General features: G+C 40.2%; 1 protein-coding gene across 2 annotated transcripts in view; it reads left to right on the top strand.

The window, feature by feature from the left end:
• The window catches only part of LOC124140324, a 237,584-nt gene that overhangs the window by 90,577 nt on the left and 122,189 nt on the right, over window positions 1–24,818 (top strand). For both annotated transcript variants that reach the window (XM_048382708.1, XM_048382709.1), the window contains one exon: window positions 10,074–10,313. In XM_048382708.1, coding sequence (XP_048238665.1) covers window positions 10,074–10,313 — 240 coding nt within the window. The remainder of the gene's footprint in view (window positions 1–10,073; window positions 10,314–24,818) is intronic.

The raw sequence follows: 24,818 nt of genomic DNA, 5'->3' as shown, positions 1-24,818 counted from the left end.
CGCTTATGGATACGCTGTGCTGTTAAGTTCGATTTCGATTTGTTTTTCCTTTCATTGAAACTGTGATAATGGCGCTGTGATTGGTTTGCTGAAATAGTATTTTCCATGAGTCTAACGTACATGGTACATGCTGTGATTGTAGAAGATAATTGATAACCAATTGTGTATGCATATATATCATCAAATACACATTACTAATCTCTTCAGAAAATGGAATATATTATAGCTCGGTTTCAAACATTCTGCCATGGATATTAGATCAAAAGATAATATTAGATTTACAAATTATTTATGTACATTGTACTCTCGATTAACGTATGATAATCTATTGCAAGTCTTCAACTCTTTGATATGTCATCTGAAATGTCAGCAATGAGTAAAATTAATTTTATTTCGTTACAATCTGCAATTTTATTAAAATAGGCTAATAGACGATCGGTGATTTCCCGCCGCTGTGGATTTGTCGTCTGGACAGGTGCGCGTGATTTGACCTCGCGTGTTTTGACGTGGATGACGTCACATGAAACAGCTGATCTAATGTTGTGGTAGTATAATGGATACACGTGGTTTCATATCCAAATAACAATATTCTCTTTGACTGAACTAGAAAGCATATCTAGTACATCACGATTGGAAAATGTCTACGGCGACCGACGAGTGAATGAGACCGCATATCATTTGACGAACAGTGTTAGAATATTTGGCGCAGTTTTCTAATTTTGGTATGTTGACATGTGCTTTTCATATCTGTTTGAATGCTTGATATTCCAAAAATATAATGTGCATTTAGTTGAGTACAGTGAGAAAGCTGTCAATATGGATCCAATATTAAACAACCTAGATTTTTAATATTTTAGCTTCATCTATTGGAATCTCGAATGGTTCAATTTATAACATAAACAGTAAACGTAATTAGATCTACTCACAATATATAATCAATTTCTGAAAGACAAAAAGTTTTCATCGTATATGTGATTTCGTTTTGATGTTTTATATAGTTGTATTTTTTTCACTTTGCATTATCTAAATTACCAAATACTTCGACCAGTGACATAGTAGTAATTAGATTCTACTTTGTTTTGTATCCTAAGTATGAAATAGATATTTTTATAAAATAAATGTTTGTCTAAGAGCAAAATCAATGCATTCTTATGGGTTTTTTTTCACCATTTTAATCTTCCCTCCAAACTTTAGTTGAGGTAGGCCAAAATTAAGAAAAAAAGGAAAGACATAATAAACCATTTTTATTAAAGATTTTGCTGGTTAAAGTTCAATACCAAGAATATATTTTTCCTTTTATGACAAATAATTCCATTACTTTCATTGACCTACGATCATTATCTATTTCAAACTTTTCCTTTAGTAGAATGGGATGGAATGGGAAACTAGTGGAAATAAACTATCACGTATGTCCTTAAATGTACATGTACATACCTGGCTAGGTGTAAATACACTTCTTAAGTCGTATTTATAAATCAAATGAATAAATGAAAGAAAAAGTGATATTTCATGGACTGGCCATACAAGTATATTTTGAGCAAAGGTCTAAGTTAGGCAGCCAAGTGCGAAATACGAGCTGATACGAGGATGTATGTTTTCTGGTGGCCATAGTGAAACAATGACATATTGCGCCCGAGTTGCGAGTGATCGAAAATAGGTTTGTTGAATAGATTTGCTGCCCATGAAAATGTTTCAACAATTTTGATTGAATCTACATGTACTTACTCTTGGGTGGTGTTACGTTAGTATAATCTTGTTAATTATTAAGAAAAAATAATGATGCCCGATATTGAGCGATGTCAATTTGAGTATTGTTAGGGCTGTTTAGCGATCTTTCACATTTTGTCCTTTGAAAATGTACGATGTCAATTACCCCGAAGTTGTTTTTATAACTAATAAAAGAGGACGGACACTGAAACATACATGGACGTAACCGGGATTTCTTCAAGATATACATTCCAAACTGTCATTCGTTTTGTGACATAATCTTTGAAACAGTCTGAGTATGAATTAATCACGACCACTTCCGTCAATTTTGTTTTGACGTCAAAAACACGAAAAATTTCATCGGGATTTTTTTATCGGTAAATATAACTCACGGAAAATTCTCAGTGAATGTGTACTTCAACATAAATATCATATGTCTATAACTGTTAGGACATGTACTTGCCAATGATATGAATTATTGGTCATTTAGATTTCAAACAAGGGCGCTTACTTGACTTTGCTTGCCATATTCGGGTGCGTCCATATTACGATTAATGTGGAAAAGTAGGAAACTTATAATACCAGCACTTTTATCGATGACTGGGCAGTGCATAGATCTTTTGGATTTGGTGACTTTAGATACTGTTAGAAAGACAATCAACTCGAGTTGCATGTTATACAATTTGGTTATACTGTGTGAAGAAATAAAGACATTGCAACACTTTTGATACAATGTATACGTTTTCGTAACCGCGACGTCAGCACAGTGCGGCACTGAGCGGTTTGCAGGCTGACTGACGTCCAGGCACCATGAGGGTTAAGACATTCAGACAATATGGCAGTCTGTATTCATTTCTTATATCCCAAAAGTCCCCACCAAGCTTCCTATATACAAATTGTATTAAATAATACATATATACATTAAAACAGAACAAAAACGATTGGTCAACAGTTTGGTGCGGTCGATGGAAAGGTGTTCAATTACTAAGAAAAGCTATTTAACTGTTTAATACTTAATATGTGTCTTAAAATATGAATTAATTCTTAACTCATAACATTAGTGCAAATTCACCCGAACGTAGGATGTACATGGACTGATTTCAAAATAGCTAAATTGACAAATTGTTTCCCATAAACCACTGAATATAAACTCACTTAGCCTTTAGAATAGAAAGGCTAATCGTTTCTTAATATATTGTCTTTTAAGCCGATGGAAGTTTAAATCACTACAACCGAGTCCGAGGCGATAAAGGATTATGTGACAAAATCTGGTATCATGGCTTAACTGTATATAAGTAACACTGTCCAAGTTTAATAATCCTCTATATCAGATGACTATTCCAATTATTAATGGTATCAGGTAGGAATAACTTGGCATTGCATTCTGTTCTACAACATATAGCCTGTATATTGGTTCGATTTCTATAAATGTCATTAATAACAGCAAAGATGTTTTCCATCTTGTAAAAAGGTGTAATGACTGTGTTAGTTTCTCTATAAATGTTCTCGTGGCCTGTACCCCCTATCGCCCCACAAATAGTCCGTATAGTCCGTATTGAGTGAGTGAGTTAAAATTTAACGTCTCATCGGCATTATTTGAGCGTCCGAAATGAATCTTAGTGTAAACATTCTAGGATTAATTCTTGTTCTTGGTACAATTATCCCAAATATGGGCATTATATGCTTGTTCATAACTTCTAACGATTTATGTGAAAGGAGTTATTTAACTGAGTGAGTGAGTATGGTTCACGGCGGTGGACACCAGAAAGGTATCTAAGACTTCTAAGGCAATTAATCATAGGGATTTCCTTTTTAACTCTATCGTCTATATCAGAATCTGACTGAAATATTATTCCCAAAGTCATAAATATTAATTCCTTTCATTTTAAGATTAAGTTTTGCACTAGGGAAGACTTTACTTTAACGTGAAATAGAAAAGTTTTTGTTTTCTCTGGATTCAATTTTACTTGCTTTCCTCCATTTGGTAAATTTCTCCAAATCAGCATTAATATTTTACGCAGTAGTATTTGGAATTGTCCATTTGGAGAATTGTCTGGACCTCACCGCAAACACAGTAAACAGAAATTCCAATGTGAATAATATACTGATGGAAATAAATAAGGGATCGCATAAAGTGTTTGGTCAATGAGTCCGAATGTTGTTATTTTTTTGTGGCCGTTTTTCGGAAGTACATGGTCAACATCTCCAAAACGCAGGCCATCACCTGTAGGAAGACATGCAGTGCACGTGTTTCAGTAGTTTTTCATGGCACAGTGGGGTATAAAGTCTTCTACTGTAAGACCGATGTCATTGACATCAACTGCGTGAAACATGCCAAGACAGTACATGTGTTTGAAGGAGAAGTGGCAGGCAATCGGGATGGTGAGGTCAGGCCAGTCACTGCGAGAAGTTGCAAGACACTTTCAGAAGTCCATCAGTGTCCTCTCACGACTGTGGAACCTCTTCAGGCAGACCGGCGATGTTGTCATGAGACGTGGGCGTGGGCGACCAAAGAAAACTACAGCTCGTCAAGATCGTCAGATTCGGCTGATTTGTTTGAGGGATCGCTTTAAACCTGCTCCAAAAGTGAATGCCGAGTTCAGAGCTGTCACACATCTACGGTTAAGGGATCGCACAGTACGTAACAGGCTGCGTTCAGCGGGTCTACAAAGTCGCCGTCCCGTGGTAGGAATCAAGATGACTCAAGAACGAAAACGGCGAAGGTTACAGTGGGCAAGGCAGCTGCGTCGTTGACGATACACCATGTTCAGCGATGAGTCTCGTTTCAATATGGACAATGCAGATGGTCGGATACGTGTTTGGAGACGACGTAATGAACGATACCAAGCATGCACTGTCAAACAGCATGACAGATACGGAGGTGGATCAGTGATGGTCTGGGGTGGAATCACCTACGACAGCTGAACAGATTTGATTCAGGTGGATGGTCGTCTAACTGGTGTTCATTACCGTGACGAAGTGTTACGCCCAGTGGTGCTTCCGTTCGCTAACAGAAGTGGGCGGTTGTTCGAGTTTCAGCAGGACAATGCAAGGCCACATACTGCTCGTGTTTCAGCCGATTTTTTTTAGGCAGAACCCGACGTTAACCCGATAGAACATTTATGGGACGTTCTTGGTCGTTGGGTGCGAGATCGCATTAATCAACCTCATAATCTGGACGATATGTTTGACTGTTTAAGACAAGAGTGGCATAATGTTCCAAGGGCTACAATCCGGGCATTAATTCGGAGTATGCCAAGACGTTGTCAGGCTGTTGTGAGAGCTCGTGGTGCTCACACGTCATACTGAAGAACTGAGATTAAGTCAGTATTTACCATGTAGCTTTCATTTGATCAAGTGTTGTATAATAATCTTATGTCTGCATCATTTATGCGATCCTTTATTTTATTCCATCAGTGTATATGTACAATAGTTTGCTGGCTGGACATGCAAGACTCCATAATTTTAGTTATAATATAAAAGTCATAGTAATATCAAATTATATTTTTAAAAAGTCCTTAATGTATTTGACATGGAAGACAAAGCGACACACATTGTATTTTATAATAATGCACAATAGTGAATGCTTTAAACCTGTTGCATTAAACAAATACTGGATTTGATGTTGTCATATAGTGAATCAATATGTGTCTAGTCTTCCAAATGTTCTATTGCGAACACATATAGTGTCAGCGCTCATGATCGCCATATCTATGAATGAATGAAAATATCATCATTAATAAACTCACCTGAGCTCACTGTGTGTTCTGAAGACAAATCACTGTAAGGCATCCTGCACTGCTTTTTTCACATTCACCCTCAAATGTACGATAGAAATCTGCGATTGTGCGTGTTCAATGTTCGAATGCATTTATGCGACAGGCGTTCGTTTATTTATTAAAATTCCACTAATTCATAAATCACATTGAGTTGCTCGCCTCTTCTCCAGTAGCTCACACTCTCAACTGATGTAGCTGCCTTGATTAACTGGAGTCCGGATGTAACTAATTACAAACTCTGTTCTAATTATGCTAATCGTGGAAGTGCATTATACTGGATGACAAACTTAGTAATCCTTTCACACTAATGATCCTTGTTTACCATGAACGCATGTCAATTGACTAAACAAACATCCTTAAGTAGAAATATCACAATGGACGGTGTGTACAACTGTTTGTCAAACAATATCAACCAATATTTTATATTTAGAATCTCCATTACATGAAATCACAGAAACATATATATTAAATTTTACTTTGAAAACTCCAGAACTAATGTCGTGAAAGTAATATAATAGGAATTTATTCCAACAAAGTGTTTCCTATATATATGTTTCCTTGTACAATTTTAAATTCATGGATTTTTTATCTATTATTTTGCAATGATCGTGACAATCTCTAAAAGGCTACTCTCTTGCTATTCCGTTTATTGGTTATTCTAGTTTAGACAGCGACAGCCTCTCGTTATACAAACAGTGCTTTTCTAACCCCGATTTATTTAAGACAGCGTCAGTCATTCGCTATACAAACAGTGTTTTTTCTAACCCCGATTTAGTTAAGACAGCGGCAGCTTTTCCCCATACAAACAGTGCTTTTCTAACCCCAATTAAGTTTATACAGTGGCAGCCTTTCGTTATACAAACAGTGCTTTTCTAACCCCGACCTAGTTAAAACAGCGGCAGCCTTTCGTTATACAAACAGTGCTTTTCGAACCGCGATCTAATTAAGACAGCGGTATTATTTACATTATCTGTTACTAAAATCTGCACAAATGTTCTATTTCTTATGTAAAATGCTGTCAACATAAAGAAATACAAATTATTTCATAACACTCCAAATATAGTTGCCATAATGAAAATAGTATTAACGTATTATTGTCACGTGCAATAATACTGTTCGGTAACATTAGTAATATTTTCAACCCACAAGAATACCTCTTACGGACTCATAAAATTCAATGAAGCAGTGGTAAAATCTATCCATATATACAAAATTGTATAGTTTTGGATATACCAACTATACAAAATTGTATATTTTGGAAATACCAAATATACAAAATTGTATATTTTGTATATATTGAAATTTTCCCTTGTGCTGTGCACAAACGTCTATGTTCGAATCCTCAAAGGGTTTCCTTGTACCAAATCCATCACAAGTAGGCACAACTTGCAGGGTATCGCCGCTACGAAACTGGCGTGTGCTAAATCTGTTCTAAACCCATTTCCGACATCGAACATGTTTAAATCCTCAAAGGATTTTATTGTACCAACTCTGTCAAAAGATAGCCACCGTTTGCAGGACATTGCCGCTACGAAATTGGTGTGTTCCAGGGGTGTCCCAAATATTAATCAAATATTACAACCAAGTGGTGTTACTTTTTCCGTGCACCCAAGAACAGAAAATAAGATGCATATGTCACACTAACTTCATGTAAACTTAGTTTCTGTCAACAAACTAACAAGATATGATCGTTGAAGTAAAATTTCGGTAATTTTTTTTATCAAAACAAAATCCAATACAACTGCAACTAAAACATATCAAAAAGCGGCTATTAGAATTTGTTGTGTTGTGTGTGGAGACAATTCTCAGAAAGTTTGGAAGCATTTCATGCAGTGGACTCGGAGTTGTTTGCGTTTGAAGACAGGTGCCCAAAAGACACTGTTAAAACTTTGGTTCCAGTATGGCCACAACTAAAAAAGATATACAAAAACGGCTATTACAATTTGTTGTGTTCTCTATGGAGACAATTCTCAGAAAGTTTGGAAGCATTTCATGCAGTGGACTCGGATTTGTTTGCTTTTGAAGACAGGTACCCAAAAGACACTGTGAAAACCTTGAATCCAATGTGGCTGCCAAACCACGTGACCAATTACCAAAGTCAAAGAACAAAAAATGAGGTACATATGGCACACTAACTTCATGTAAACTATCAATAGTTTCTGTGGAGAACCTTACAAGATATGATCTTTAAAGTAAAATTTCGGTGACAAAAATGATTAAAATCAAAATCCAGTATGGCTGCAACTTAAAAAAAGATATCCAAAAACGGCTATTATTATTTGTTGTGTTCTGTATGGAGACAATTCTCAGAAAGTTGGGAAGCAATTCATGCAGTGGGCTCAAAGTTGTTTGCATTTGAAGACAGGTACAAAAAAGACACTGTGAAAACCTTGAATCCAATATGGCTGCCAAACCATGTGACCGATGACCAAAGTCAAAGAACAAAAAATGTCAAGCAGCTTGATGTCAAGCGGTTGCGAGCAATAGGGCCAAATACATCTTAAAAAAATTCTTGTTTTTTAGTTATCTGCCCTTGGCCTTTGGGCCTACGGCTTTGGGATTTTGGGGGAATCTAGTACTCACCTGTCTTCACACACATACAAAATTTGAACAAAATCGAGTCACTGGTTATTTTGCTAGCTCTGGTACAAAAATTGGCAGAATAATAATAATATTAAATCAAACAATAACACTGGGGCTGTTCAGCCTTTCGGCTTGGTTACTCTTTAACAGGCTTTAACTTCTTTGTCAGTTGGGCTCCAGTCAAACGGATTAGCGTTCTGCTTTCGTCCAGGCCCCGGGTTCCTGTCACATTGCTCAGATAAAGTGCTAAACCTGTTTCCGACCTCATTCATATTCGAATATTCAAAGGGTTTACCTGTACCAACGCAGTCAAATGTAAAGAACCTCTTGTGAGACGTCACCACTACTAAATTGACATGTGCCTGGGTGTCCCATGATGTTTTAACCTATTTCTAACTTTGACCATGTTCGAATCCTCAAATGGTTTGCTTGTACCAACACCATCAAATGTAAGGAACTGCTTGCGAGACATCACCACATGTGTCCCAGTGTGTTCTTAACTCATGTTTGACTTCGACCATGTTCGAATCTGCATATGGTTTGCTTGTACCAACGCCATCAAATGTAATGAACTGCTTGTGAGACATCACCACACGTGTCCCAGTGAGTTCTTAACCCATGTTTGACTTCGACCATGTTCGAATCTGCATATGGTTTGCTTGTACCAACTCCGTCAAAAGATAGTCACCGTTTGCAAAAATCGGCAGAATAATAAATAATAATAAATAATAATAATAAATCGAACAATTACAATAGGGCTCTCCAGGCTTTTCGGCTTGGAGCCCTAAATATAGAATAATTGAATTAATTCGTACAATTATTGTTCATTTCCCTGCTACTGTCATACTTATTTATGTATTTATGTATGTGTTGTATACACACCTCACACAACGTTAGGCATCTTTGTACTGTGACATCATAATGTTAGATTGCGCTATGATGTCACAATGACGTCATAATATGTTAGAGCTCACTGTGATACAGTGTAAAATCACATTGGTGAAACTGATAGAGTAAATTATGCATGTCATCTGTAACTTTCATGTGAAGAGAAATGTTATTTGGCACTTTGGTCATCTAATATCTCATTAACATATGTACTATAATTATTTAAAGGTAGTAGGTATAGTCTATTAATAAAAGCGTTGGCTTGTCATGTCTAAGTTCCCGGTTCGACCCCCTATATGGGCACAGTGTGTGAAGGCCATCCTTGGTCTTCCCTACTGTTATATGGCTGGAATGATGCTTATAAAAAACAACATAAACCTCAACTCATCACTCACAATTATTGGCTTACTTAAATATAAGTAAATATACATATGTAATAATTCATATAATAGTATTCAATGTTCATTTATTCTAATAATGTTCATATAAATACAAAAATGGTACAGACGAATGTATCGGTAGTTTATTCCGTTTGTTGACACTTGATTTCCAGTATACAGGCTGGATGTTTTGTTTACCCATGAGGGAAACATACCTGAAATCTTATGATGGCGTGTATAATGCGCAGCTCCCCCTGCACGGTTTCATTTTCTGAAAAAAAAATTGTGCACTATACACAAGAAAATACGGTAGTATGTACCTAGGATATAGGCGTAAACCTCAACTCATCACTCGCAATTATTGGCTTACCTAGTATGTACGTAGGATATAGGCGTAAAACCAATTTAACTCATCACTCACTATCCTTGGCTTTACGACCTAGTATGTACCGAGTGTATAGGCGTAAAACCAACTCATCACTCACAATGTTTGGCTTTATGACCTAGAATGTACCGAGTATATAGGCGTAAACCTCAACTCATCACTCACAATTATTGGCTTTAAGACCTCGTATGCACCTAGGATATAGGCGTAACCCTGAACTCATCACTCACAATTATTGGCTTTAAGACCTTGTATGTACCGAGTATATAGGTGTAAAACCAGTGCACTCACTCAGTATTATTGACATACCTTGTATATAGGTTTTATATATGTTACCTTGTTGTTTTACAGATACCCAGAAACCTACATTCAGCAACTGTGTGGCCGAAAAAACTGTCAGGAAATACACAACAGCATCAAATGCTGTCACTCCTCCAACACCATCTGACAATACTGGCATCAAGTCAATGACCATCACACCTACATGGCCTTCAGATCAGCTACTCATTGTATCCGAGGAAGACTTTGTATTCACAGCTGAAGACTTCAATGGCAACAAGGAATTTTGCACTACAAAAGTCAAAGTATTAGGTATTAATCCGTTCTTTTTATATTACCTTCAGTAGTATAGGTAATGGTGATCCCTTGCAACTGGAGCCAGATTTACCCCCTACACAGCTACTACAGAGGTAATTTTGTATGCAAAAACCATGATGCAATTCAATGATCGTCATGAGACTAAACTAAATTGAATTGGAAATATTCTCTATTATTTTTACTCATACGTATACCATTGTTTTGAACAAAGTGATATTCAACATTTTTACTAAGTTCTTCATTCATTTTACTAGGAGACCAGACTGTATACTCTTCTTCGAAATTGGAAAGAAACAATTGATAACCATATTTGGTTGGTTTGACATCACTGATATGTGTGATCCAACGATCGATGTATCAAGGAAAAAATATTTTTAGTCTCCAACCAGTTCTTTGGTTTTGGCACGGAATATGGCGCTTGTTGTCTAACCTGTTCTATGAACTTTTTTTTCTCATCTTCACTAATGCGACTGCTCTTACGGGAATTTGAACAAATCTCCTGCTTCATTGCGTTGTATTTGGTGAGTTCTAAAAACACTAAACGAAACTCCTCCTTGGATATCTTTCAATCAGCCAGTGCTGTTGAAATATGATCCTCAATGCTATTTAACTTTACTTCGGCGAGTATCCGAATACTATCATGTTTTAATGCTTTCTTTTGCAACTTATGATAAATAAATTTTATCGCTATTCCTGCAAGTCCAAAGACTCCGGCTGCTATTTCCATGCACGGCCTATTATAGTTGATAATAAACACGAGCTACACCAAGTCCCATGCTAGCTGTTACAAGTACAGTGTCAACTCAGTCAAGAGCATTCACAGCTCTGTGATACTTTTTATATAATCCAAAACTCAACACCCTCTCCTTCTCTATTTGATGTTTTATGTCACTTATTTGATGTAATCTAAATCCATCAACAGTATCCATCTTTTCAGATGCTTCGTCGAGCACTCGATATAAACCCATAATATATATTATGATATAAGACGGGTAGAAACTAACAGATTTAGTCCACTAGTCCTTTTAACGATAACATATAGCAAAACCTTAAAAATGGCAAATTTCTACTAGTCCTTATGGTACCTTAACTGTTGGGCAGTTTGGCAAGGACTACAGAACTAGTGCCAATTTCCAACGCTGTAAGAGTGTTAAAATGGTCGGCTGATAATGATTTGAGAGTATATATCAGCCTTATTAGATGTATATTATATGGCATAAATACCTAAGTGAAATGCTTTCACTTTTATTAACTTGAACCCCTCAAGAGTTGCAACGGGTGATAATCTTAGAGAAATAATAATACTGCAACGTTGACTTTGATGTTTTTTAAGCGATTTATTTCTTAGTCCCCCAAAAGACTTCAATAATAATTTTAGAAAGATCAGGTGTAGCATTCAAGTTATTTAATATATCATCGAATTCAGTAACCAAATTTAAACTTCCATCTTTTAATGATGGACGACTCAATAACATATGACCTGGTTCATCTGGCAGGGGAGCGACTAACACACTCTTTCGTTTTGAGGGGATATAGGCCCCTAGTACAATCCCACTATTCATTATCTTAGTTAAATAATGTCCTTTACCCGTAGTCACATCTGATGGGGCAATAACGATAATAACGAATAGCCACTCCATTTTTGCTTTGACCATAGTCATCATTGTCATCATTATCATCATTGCGAGTAAGATTGTATGAAGTGTTTTTATGGAGTCTACTAAAGTCAACATCATTTAAATCTTCTACGTTAGGTGCTGGTGCTGTGAATATAACTTCTTTCCACTTGTATACATTATCTTGTTAAGTGTAAAGCATATAACTTACCATCAGTACCGGGTTTATCAAATCCTTCTGTGTCTCCAAGATCGGAAAGCGCAATTGTTTGACATTGTCTAAGGTTATGTGTTCCAGGGCCAGAAGAATCAACCATTATTTATAATATGGAGTGTCACACTCAAATATCCTATATGTACAGGTTGATGTTTTACATCTAATACAGAAATTGAGATCTGTAATAATACCCTGCTTTAGTTTTTTATATTGTAATGTTGAGAAAGATTCTGTTCTACCACTATTGTATTTTACATCTTTGACTGGAATAGCTCTTAGCAGAATTGAAGGACTTTCGAGTTGAATATTATCTGTTGTACTGATCTGATCAAGATGGATGCAGAACTCTTTATAGGGAACTTTATTGGGTAATTTAACTCCATGCACTGTTGTGTCGAATGTTACTTCTCTTCTTATAAAACCAAGTGAATTTGCTAAGTCCCTGTCAAGTTTTATAGAATGTTCTCCACTGCTTAATATCAGCACCCCATTCAACTCATTTTGTGTGAGACTAGCTCCCAAAGGCTTTAAATTTCATCATTGAGTGAGCATATGCTGTAATACTCATCAGATATAGTGCGACGGTCTTTATCTTGTAATAACTTATTATTAACTCTCGCAGCACTTATATTGGTCCACCGCGGGTAATACGTTACATCGCAGAGAGCAACTTGAAGTTGCCCAGCAGAGGTGTCAATAGTGTGAAGCAGTTGAATAGACTTGCCATTTGTTATTCCCGGTGAAAAGTCTGAAAGTATACCCCCCTTCAAAGTATACCCGGGTAGATTCTGGTGCCTTCCAGAATCTACCCCGGGGTAGATCTTGGGAGCTCCCAGAATCTACCCGGGTATACTCTGAAGGGGGGTAGATTTTGGCACCTTACACCGGGAGTGCAACATACATATTAAATATACAAAGATACTATATTATGACTTCAATATGGGAGGTGTTAATACTGAGAGTAGTATCGAAGCAACTTACCTTACAAACCAGTCGATTTTAGTAAGAGCCTATGGTGCTAAGTTTTTTGTTCAGTTTCCTGATATCTTTGAAAAATACAGGTTTGCGGCAACTAGCACCAAAATGGTGCATGTTTGGTTCCAAAATCAAATGCAATTTTGGCAAAACCAGTCAAACTTTGCCATATGGTGTGCCACAACAGGATGTGGTGTATCTCTTTATGCCGCCAGCTTTGAACTAAATAAGCCTGGTTTATCATTTCACGTATACTATCAGATTAGACGCATACTTAAAGAAATAAGTGCCCCATTACAGCTGGATTGAGCATGGAATGCTCTGTACAATAGGTTAGCATATGAGCGTATTTGTCAGGAATTTTATGTTTCTACTGGTAAAGATTGGCGTCTACATGAAGTTAACCATGGTCTAGGTATTCCATACGCTGGTACACACTCTGTTAAAGAAGTCAGTGATGATTTACTGAAAAGAGGTCAGTTTCTTCCGAGCTTTGCTCTCTCGAGGAACGAGTGGAGAGACGATCGTATGAACTTTAAGGGTGGTGTTGCTTTCACCGTCCAAAAGGTTTAACAACCACAAGATGCTTGAAATGCTTGGAATGATTTTCTTTATGATAAAACAGAAAATAATTTTACTAACCCAGGAGTTGTAAGAGTTAATGGATCAATAAGACAATAAGAACTTATGTATGGGCAAATCTTGGTGCACAATGTAGAGGATGCTATTGCTTCACCAATTGACATACCATCTTCTATAAAGTGTTATCAAGATGTAATACAGTACGCTCAATCCAAAGTAGACTACGTTTCTGGGGTGGGACTATACATGTCTCCAAGTAATATGGAACTTAAGATCGGCCAAGTGATAGGTTATAATAATAAAATGGTGGTTGCTACCTATAAACAAAAACCAGGCATAAATTCAGATATTAACACCAAATTAATAATGCAAACAAACACAGGCGAAACAGTCTGTAACTGTAACTAATAACCCGAGTACCATTGATCAGAATCAAACACTTGCTTTCCCAACTCTCGGCACTCTTGATGTGTTAGTTCCAGGAACTGCCCAACTATCATTTACAATTAGTTTGTCTTCTGTTGATGAAAACAGGGAGCTTGTTCAGGACATACGAGGGGTGTTCATTAAAGATTTCCCCTAAACTACTTAGGGTTATCATATTTGGTTGAAATTTGACATGTGTAATGATACATGTATCTATGGGTTATGTCTGAATTTGCAGCACCGAACTATTAATCTTACCACTTTTACAGGGGTCATGATCGAGTAGGGTGTGACAATGGAGCCAGTAGAATACCGAGCAGTGATTAGGTTTTTATGTTTGAAAGGTCGCGCACCAAAAGAAACTTTCGATGAAATGAAAGCAACTTATGGGGAAGATGCCCCATCATATGACGTTGTTAAACACTGGCATCGCCAGTTCAAGTGTGGTCGGACATCTTTGGAAACAGCTGCAATTCCTGGTCGCCCCCATTCAGCCATTGATGAGGAAACTATCCATCAAGTGGAGACCGCCATTTTGGCAGACCGACGTATAACTGTTCGCCAGTTAGCACAAGATGTCAAGATTAGTGTAGGGTCTGTGGAAAAAATCATCCATGACAACTTGAACATGCATAAGGTGTCTGCCCGATGGATTCCCAGGTTGGTCACACCTTTCCAAAAGCAGGAACGAGTCAATTGCTAAAAGGATCTTTTGGACATGTGCCAAAAAAAACAGGCAAACTGTTTTGACAGACTTATCACACAGGATGAAACATGGGTCCATCACTATGATCCTGAGACTAAAGTTCAGTCGATGCAGTGGAAGCATGTGGAGTCACCACAGGCAAGGTCATGCTCACGGTGTTTTGGGACCAGCAAGGAGTAGTGATGATGGATTTCTTGGCAAATGGCACCACAATTACAGGAGCTTATTATGCTTCACTGCTGCGGAAATTGCGAGACGCCATCAAGCTTAAGAGGCGTGGCATGCTGACCAAGGGTGTCTGTCTCCTGCAAGACAATGCTCCAGTACACAACTCTCATGTTGCCCAGACAGAAGCGCGGTCCTGTGGCTATGAAATCCTTCCACATCCTCCTTACTCTCCTGACCTTGCACCATCTGACTTCCACCTTCAAGTCCTGGTTTGAGACGCAAAATGAGGGCTTTTACAAGCGAGGTCTCCATAGTTGCATAAAACAATGGGAAAAGTGTGTAACTCTTGGTGGTTCCTATGTGGAGAAAGACTAATACCTATGCCTAAGTTTCATTCAACTAGGTCCATCGAAAGTGGGTCAGGGGAAATCTTTAATGAACACGCCTCGTAGGTCGTGCAATTGTAAAGAAAATCACGATTAAAATTAATGGTAATGAGGTTTTGAGTATTGACGACAGCAATATATACTTCTGTAACATGGATCTCTTGAGAACGATGAAAGGACGGGAAAACTTACAGTATCAAGGTATTAGTAATCGGAATTCAATGAGACTGCGTGTGGGTGCTAAAAATGGTGATACTACCATTGTAAAAGATAAGGCAGTTGCTGATGCATTAGATAACCGGTTCTATATTCCGCTCGACTTTGAATTACTAGATAGTCACATGCCCTTCCATCAAGCATCCCTAGGTGATAGGTTAGAATATGAACTCTCTTTTAATGACTACGACAGAGTAATCAAAACCGGTGGCAATGATGCTAGCTATTCCATTGACAATATCTCACTGGAGTATAATATGATAACAGATCCTAAATTAGCCAGACAAATTCGTAACCAGAATAGCGGAAGTTTAGCCATTTTATACGATCGCGTGCGAGATTTCCAGGAACAAAAGAGATACGATGTGGAATATCAATCTTAACCTCCCCACTAGATCGTTGAAGGGTATTTTAATGCTGTTCAAGGACCCTTCTGAACCATTTTTAAGAGATACCAAGGCGTTCTACAATCCCAAGATTACAAAAGTAGAATTGACTATCGAGGGCATGCCTAATCTTATATATTGTCAAGGCATGTGAGCATATCAACAGTGGGATGAGATTAAAAAACTCCCTTCTATAAAACAAAGCCCAGAAGTTAACGTGGTCGCCAAAAATCTGTATCTCGGGGATGTATCACAGGCTGAATTCCTTACCACGAAGTATGTGCTATGGCTCCAAATGCGAACCACAGATGATGATCAACTACACGGTAGTGGGCGGAGAATGAAAAATGCTAGTGATAACGAAGCTCGACAAAACGGCTTGTAAATTAGACATATATTTGTACGTGAGTATGGATGCGCAACTTAATATACAGAATCGAAGATTCGTGCAAGCGATCTATTAATAATCTTTTACCTAAAGAACCACACTGGGCTATCATCTGCAGGCAAACCGGAAAAACAGCTTTTATTCTAGATATTTTACAAAGTCATTATCAGAATGTTTTTCGACCATACTATTATTCTGTGACTGACTATAAACGTTAATAAAACATGCCTATTGAGAGAATGGGTAATGAATGATCCCGGGGTGTACAAAGTTGATCCGGGCGATTGTTTACAAGACTGTTTACGAGTATGTCACAAAAAATACAAAGGAGAATCATCCCTTTTCATAATAGACGACTGCAGGGCTAGTAAAGAACTTACCAAAAAGAAAGATATGCTTTCATATTTAGCATTCTCCAGATGACATATGGAGCATAGCGTTTGGGTCCTTACTCAAAGATACAACTCTGTCCTGAAAGATCTCAGAGAGCAGACCAAATGGGTAGCCCTGTTTCATTGCAAAGACTGAGATTCATTTGAGGAATGTCTGCACGAAAATGATGTTATTTCTACCAAGCTCGAGCGAGATAAAGTCAGAAAACTGTTAGCAGAAACGAAGCACTGTAAACTCGTATTAAAAGCAAAACATAGAAAACTTTAGCAACTGCTTAGCTAAAATATAGCAAACTTTAGCAACTGCTTAGCAAAAATATTGCAAACTTTAGTAACTGCTTAGCAAAAATATAGAAAAATAAAGCAAAATACATCAAAAGATAGCAAAATGTGGTAAATTGAACTTTTGCGGCAATTATGTAATACTGTGGTTGGAAATCCTCATTCTTTTGCAACAGTTTATTATTTCAGGCTGAACTGGATATGCCATATTTCATTATGTTAGACTTAAATATTGGTTTGGGTATAACATTATGGAATGCGACAAACTTATCGAACAACTGCTCCAAGATGAGCCAGAACCTGTAGTTACAGATCAACATAGAGAAAGACTCGTGGCTTTGGTAGCCTGTGGTAAATGTTTCAAATACTTGAGGGAAAATTATACCACTGAAAAAATTCATAACATGACCGACGAAGAAATTAAAAAACTAAACACATGTCTAGACTAGGAGCTACTATGACTAAAACAATAGGTGGGCTATAGTACAAATATACACAACTGTAGCTAGTACGTTTCTTCCTATTCAACCAGAAAATCGCTTGTATTTATGCAAATCTCTCGAGAAAGACCCATTCATCAAACACGCTTTAACCCTTTGGCCACTGCTGCCCGATAAATCGGGCAGCTACTGTCCAAGTCCCTCACACGGCTGACCGCAAAATCGGGCGCAATGACACGTCATTCCATGGAATTTCCTCGTTCTTTTGGCACGAAAATCGAGGATAGGTTATGTGTTTTCACAACAGGTAAATTTTCTTGCTTGAATCAGTAAATCTAGCATAATGGCAGCCTACTACGATTCGGATAGCGACCAGATGTCTGATATTGACTTTATCGGGAATAATAATGTGTTTGATTTGAATTATTTCCGCTAAGGGGAAAGGGAATTTCATGAATATTTTGGTGAATATTTTGAGAGTTTTGACGATGCTTCCTCCCACAACTTTCAAGAATGGGACTGGCAGAGGGACTACAATGGTGGAGACATGAGGGATTTTGAAGAGGAGACAGGGAAGAGAGTCGTGCTATTGTTTTTTTCCCAACTGTTTTACAATGATTCTGTGTTTGAACAGATTATCAGGTTGACAAATGAGAATGCAGCCTACAAGTGAATGTGCGATCCCAACAACAACAAAGGTGAGTGGCATGACGTATCTCTTTTTCTTTTTTAAATCTATTTTTCTGATCGCAATCTAAATTGTGGTTGGCCAGTTTGTCGTATGTCCTTGTATTTTGCTCAATTTGAATAAAATTTTATTTCCATATTCATGGTTTTTTTTCTCGTTTTTACATCTTCGTTTAAATTTTTGTAACAGTAATAATTATTTAGTTATTAATTTATTTAATTACCGGTAAGTACTAATATAATTTATTATGCAGTTGTAAATAGCAATGTATTGTAAATATGTTATCACAGCTTGTATATTTGTAGAACTTGAATCTACGATCTTTCCATCCTTTTACAATCTTTACATTCTTTCAGATCAATCTGATATCTTCCCTGTGATGTCTTTCTTATAGTAGCTGTGGTTCAATGTTCAGGTAATGTGATAAATAACTATTTAATTACTTAACTACTTAATTTTTGTTTCAAATCCAGAAAAAGAACAAAATAAATCTGATATTTGTGTTTTTTACCTGTGTTAACAAGTTTACCAAAGAGGCTGTAAGTGTATCATAAGTAATATGTGACATCAGTATAGAAAACAAAGTCAGTACCAAGTGTTGTAAACTTGTTTATTTGTTTACAGATGTGCATGAAGAGGATTTACCTGCAACACCTGGGATTACCTGTGGCGTTCAATATGACAAGACCACCGCGTTATGTTTACCTTGTATCTGTGATTTATTTTTGTGATGTTTAATACAATTTGAGCCCAAATTCATTGTTTGTTATCATTTTTTCAGTGTTTTCAAGTTTTATTTCACCTGAAAACACCTGTAATTAAAAAATAACAAAGGTTAGCGACAATAACAACAAAGAATATTACAGTTACTTAATCCTCTTTACAATGATGTATGATAAGTATATATCAAAAGCAAGTTTCTGGTAGAAAAAATGCATCCAAAATGATAGTGTGATTTTCCAATAATACTGCCAGTGTACAGGCCTTGTCAGTGTGAGGGACTGCAGTGTTTCAAGGGACATAACTCTGGGGCAGCCAGGGATGAAAAAGTTAAGCGTAGTAAGCTGTGAGTTTTACCATAGATACAGAATGTTCTTGGCGCTGCTTACCACCGCTTTAATAACGGCTAGGTATTGTCAATTTAAACATATGTGCCAACTGACTAATATAAAGAACGAAGTTCAAATAAATAATGGAGGTGGAAATACCACAAGTGATTGCAGAAACGCCACAAGTGAACGAGGAAACACCACAAGTGAATGTGGAAAGCCAACAAGTGAGAGTGACTAAGAATCCTCGAAAAGTTGCAGACGGTAAAAGGGGAGCGCTAGCGCGGAAAGCAAAAGCCCACACTGAACATTGTACATACCTGATTAAAACTTGGGTTCCCTATGTGATAGGCTTTATAGCAGTGGTATGGTTGTTTTTTAAGACCAGAGAAGAGAAAACACCGCGAGTCGAGTTTCAATTAGAGTTAAGCCCTCATGTAATGTTATAAAAGCATGACTACTCCAGTTACAAATGGTAAAATGTTGGTAAACGCAGCGTATCATTGAAAGATATGCTAAATATATGCTAATCAAACAAGGGCTTATCCCAGAAGTCATAATGAAGTAATTAAACTGTCAGTTTTATAAACCGTCGGTAGTTGCTTTTTTTAGCTACACTATTACGCATAAGCCATGAGTTATTAAGCATAAGCCATGAGCTGTTAATAACCAAGACAGCTCAGCTATGACCTGGCAACACACTAGGCAGCATAAATAGCGCTGAGTCTTATCAGCTATGAGCTATTAATAGTCATGACAGCTCAGTTGAGTCTTATCAGCTATGAGCTGGTGACATACTATTAATAACCATGACGCCTAGCTGGGCAGAGGGTTACAGGCCGCCTAAGCCACATTTTCGAAAATAGATAGCCAAAATTGATGTGGCTCGCGTGGCAATGGTTACGGTTGCGTCATTGTGAAATGTGGCTCTCGTGGCTATGCTGTCAAAACATGCTTTGTGGTTCTAACAGGTTACCGTATTTAACAAAACAAGTTTCGTTTTCTCATTTTTTATTCAGATCATAACAGGGATATTCTCTTTCAGATTAAATCCTCCTTGGGGCATTTTCCTTGCTCAAGAAAATCTACATGACATAGTTGTAACCATTTTCCTTAATAAAAAATGTTACCACACAAAAACTTCGTTTTTGTATGATATATGACCACCCTTACGGGGCCTCACCCCCCACAGCGCCTCACGCCAGGGGGAGCAACTCTCACCCAAATCACTTTCCTTATGTCATCTGTAAGAGACACGTGCTGATTTTTCCCACAAGACAAAATAAGAGAATACTATCGTTCGACAAGAACCATGGCTGACCAAACTGTATGTATGGTACATTTCTTTCATTGCAATGGCGTAATACCTCGCATTGTAAAGTTATAGAGTTGTAATTATACGCCACGTGCACGGTACCTTTGAATTCAAATGGCCGTAATGGCGTCCATATTGTAGTTCCACGGGCTGATACATGTAACACCAAGACCATTAGAAACGGCTTGGGGTTTTGTTATATCATACAGCATTGGTCTACAATTTTTTCCTTTACAAAAACCCAAGGTGGTGTGTTAAATAATAAACTACACTTACCTTTTTTACGGGTTTTTACACCTTCGCGCGTAACACGCCCCCTTTGGTGTTATATCTATACTACGACATTGGCTATTAGTATCGCGTTACAAATCGCATTCTACATTACGCCTTTGCTTCTAGTTTCACAATTTATATCGCACTGATACACTTTAATACCCTTCCCGCCCACCTCAGAAATGACAGTCTTTTTTTTACAAAGACCTTCAAACTGTGTACGGGTTGTTATAAGACAGGCATGAACGCTGCCTTAAATGTCTGGAGGAAGACGGCATTGCCTTTACCCCCCGGGCCCCAAAAAAGAGACAAGTTGACTTGCTCCACTTTAAAGAGGTCTATTAAAGGCGGGGGTAGATATCAGATCTGCTGGGACCTCCCCCCCTCCCCATCTAAAAAGGGTAAAAAAGCTGCCAAGACTGTCTCCCCCGCTCCCTATCCGGGGGCCTGGGGAGAAGGCTCGAGGGTCCCTGTAGAGAGCACTGCACTGTCTTTGGCAGACTTTTCTGCGTTACTTAAGTCGCAGATGGCGTCGATGATGGAGGAGGTGAAGTCTCGGCTCCGACAGGAGCTACGGGCTGAGCCTTCCCCGTTGTCGGCGCCGGACGCGGCTTCGAGACCTTGTGTTATGCCCGGCGTCGGCCGAGGCAGACCACTTGGTCTCAGGGACGATCCGAGACCGGGCTTAGGCTCCGGCTCGAGGTCGCTCCCCAGCGGAGGGGGGGCAAGCGCCGGCCCGTGCACTACCGACGCACAATTTTCCCTAGCGGAGCCAGACGCCTCTTCCGAGGCCGAGGCTTCCACTAGTGGATACCTAGCCCGGAGCAAGGTGGGTTCCCCTGGTCTCGGGGACGATCGGTGACCGTGCTTCGGCTCCGGCTTGAGGTCGCTCCCCTGCAGAGGGGTGGCAGGCGCCGGCCCGTGCACTACCGACGCACAATTTTCCCTAGCGGAGCCAGACACCTCTTCCGAGGCCTAGGCTTCCACTAGTGGATACCTAGCCTAGTGCCAGGTGGGTTCCCTTGAACCCCCGGCACCTCGGCACCGGGACTCTGCTTCAGGCCGGGTGCAGAGGCACGTGCGGGATAAATGTCCAGGTACTGCCTCAGGTGGCTGCGCCCATGCCAGAGTCGGAGACCCCAAACTTGACTAAGGTCAAGCAGGGCTGTCGGTTGAAGGCTGCTTACATATGCTTCTTGGAGCAATATCATAATGCATGCCACCAGCTCTGTGTGTCCGCACACCCCGCGTATCTGTCGGCTGTACAGAGGGAGTTAGCGGGAGAGGGGCCGGCCGACTCTTTGGAGTTGGCCGCCAAACTAACGGAAGTTCAGTCATCTTGCGCGGGACGCTATTCGTAGCTGTGCCTCGCACATGATGTGCGCTGTTATGGGCATGCGCAGGCTGTGGATGTCAGTATCTAAATACTCGACTTCCACATGCCAAGACCTACTTGCTTTGCCGTATAAGATGGATGCCACCCTCTTCCCTGGGGCTCAGCAGGTGGTCCGAGAGGCCGCTCAATTGTATACTTCCATCAAAGACTCTAAGGCCTTGTTGGAGGTACCAAGCGTTAAAACTGCGTAAGCGGGCCTCTCCACTTGACCTCTCCTACGCTGATGCACCGGGTCAGAAGTCCACAACTGCTTGGAAGCAGCCGCTTCCTTCAGGTAAGGGCGACAGGAGGAGCAAGAGAGGCCGGGGCAAGGCAGCTGGTCGAGGCCAACAGCCTTTTGTTGGGCTGGGAACCCGATGGGTTCCCATTAGCGCCCGAAGAGCCCCGGGTGGACCCACAGTCGCAAGTTATCGAACTGCCGACAGCCGGGGTCCACTGCCTCAAGCCGGATGTCCCCAGAGGCGGCCGACTGGCTCTATTCCTGAAGGAATGGGAGACAGTTACATCGCAATCCCCGGACCCCGTCCACTTTAAGGGATAGACATTTGCCTCGGTGGAAACATCATCCGCCCCCCCTTCTCCGGGATAAAGCACACTCCGGTGCCTGCTACCCGCGAGAAGGCGGAATTCCTCCGTGCCGAGGTCGACGCACTTCTTATGAAAGCTGCGATCGAACCGGGTCCCAAGGGACAGGAAAGCGAGGGCTTCTACTCAACTTATTTCCTAGTCACCAAACAGTGATCTCAGCTGTCGAGACAGGAGAATGGCTAACGTCAATAGACTTAAAATACGCCTATCTCCACATACCCATACACCCCGAGTTCAAGAAATACCTGAGGTTTTCTTTCGACAGGAGGTGTTATCAGTTCAGGGTTCTACCATTTGGGATCTCCACGGCCCCGAGGGTGTTCACCAAGCTAATGTTGTTTCCTGCCCAAGTGGCCAGGTCGAAAGGTCGGTTCTGCCATCCGTACCTCGTCGACTGGTTACTAAGAACTCTATCGCAATCCCTGAGTCAGAGAGCTACACAAGACGTGATAGACATTCTGATCACTCTAGGGTGGAAAGTCAATCTCATGAAGTCAGATCTGAGCCCCACTCAGAATCTAGTCTTCCAAGGGGCTAATTTCAACACGGTGAGAGGACGTGTATCTGTCACAAGATATCAAGTTCCTTAAGCGCAAGTCACACTGCTCGTACATGGCTCCAGTTACTGGGCAACATGGCGGCGACAGTGAATGTGGTCTGGCGGGCGTGCTTGAGAATGAGTGCCATTCAACAAGCACTCCGTCGACTTCGGGCAAACTAGGAAGATCTCGAGACTCCTTAGTGGCTCATTACACACCTTCAGTGGTGGACCGAGGTCGGGAATCTGTCCCGGGGGTTCCCCCTCGACACTCCCGTTCCGTCTCTCACAGTTCAAACAGACGCGTCACTCTCCGGCTGGGGAGGCGTTCTGAATGATCACACTGCCTCGGGACTATGGTCCCAGCAGGAGATCAAACTGCATATCAATGTGCTAGAACTGAGAGCGGTCAGGTTGGTGTTCCAACGCTTCCCGGATCTGCTTCGTGGCCAAGTGGTTCGTCTAGAGATTGACAACCAAACGGTGATGACTTACATTCATACATCAGGGTGCTACCTGTTTATCTCCCGGGGGTGGACAATGTCCATGCGGACGCTCTGTCTCGCCGGATCCTCGCTCCTCACGAGTGGAGGCTCGACCCGGGGATATTTGGGATTTTCTCCCTGTTATACAGGTCGCTACAGGTGGATCTGTTTGCGTCTGGGGTGAATCACCAGATACCAACGTTCTGCTCCCGAGTCACCGACCCGAGGTCGGTGGCACCAGACGCCTTCCAGCTAGATTGGATGGACAGTTCTGTGGGCATTCCCCCCCAGTACCTCTGATTTCCAAGGTCCTGTCTCAGCTAGGCACTCAGCCTGCGCGACTAATTGTGCTCCTGGTTTCCAGTAATACTCAGGTTTCTGGCTCAGCCTCCTGTTATATTACCTTTACGACCAGACCTCCTATCCCAGAACGGGGCCCTCCACCCGAATCCCAGGATTCAATGGGTGGCTTGGCCACTGTCAGGAATGGCCCCCAGAAGAGCGGTATTCCTGCACGAGTTGCAGACACAATACTGGCTTCGCGGAGGGATTCGACAAACGTTCAGTACGAGGATAGATAGGCCTGCTATGCGCGCTGGTGTGTCGATAGAGGGATTGCAGATCTTTTTTCTGCAGATCAGTCCGGCGGATCAGTCCCCCTTGGGACTTGTCAATCGTTCTCGATTGGCTGTCCCGTCCTTCCTTTCGGGATCTGTCGTCTCTCTCTCTTCAGCTGTTGAGCTGGAAGACGGCGTTCCTTGTGGCGGTACCGTACGGCAGGCGGGTAGGCGACATTCGTGTTATGTAATAACTGTCTTCCACCGAGGCAGAGTTAGTTTTCGACTACCGGACTCTTACCGTCCTAAGGTCACACACGCCTTCCACGTGAACGGCTCCTATTGAGCTACCTGCTCTTTCACAGCCTTCCTCATCGGGGACCACTGCAAGACATCATGTCTTGGATGTCTGCAGCACCCTCAAGGCCTA

Source organism: Haliotis rufescens, unplaced genomic scaffold, assembly GCF_023055435.1.
Source record: "Haliotis rufescens isolate VD_foot unplaced genomic scaffold, xgHalRufe1.0.p SCAF_40, whole genome shotgun sequence".
Lineage (NCBI taxonomy): Eukaryota > Metazoa > Mollusca > Gastropoda > Lepetellida > Haliotidae > Haliotis > Haliotis rufescens.
Note: the sequence above shows the minus strand (reverse complement) of the source record. Positions and strands in the feature narration are given on the sequence as shown.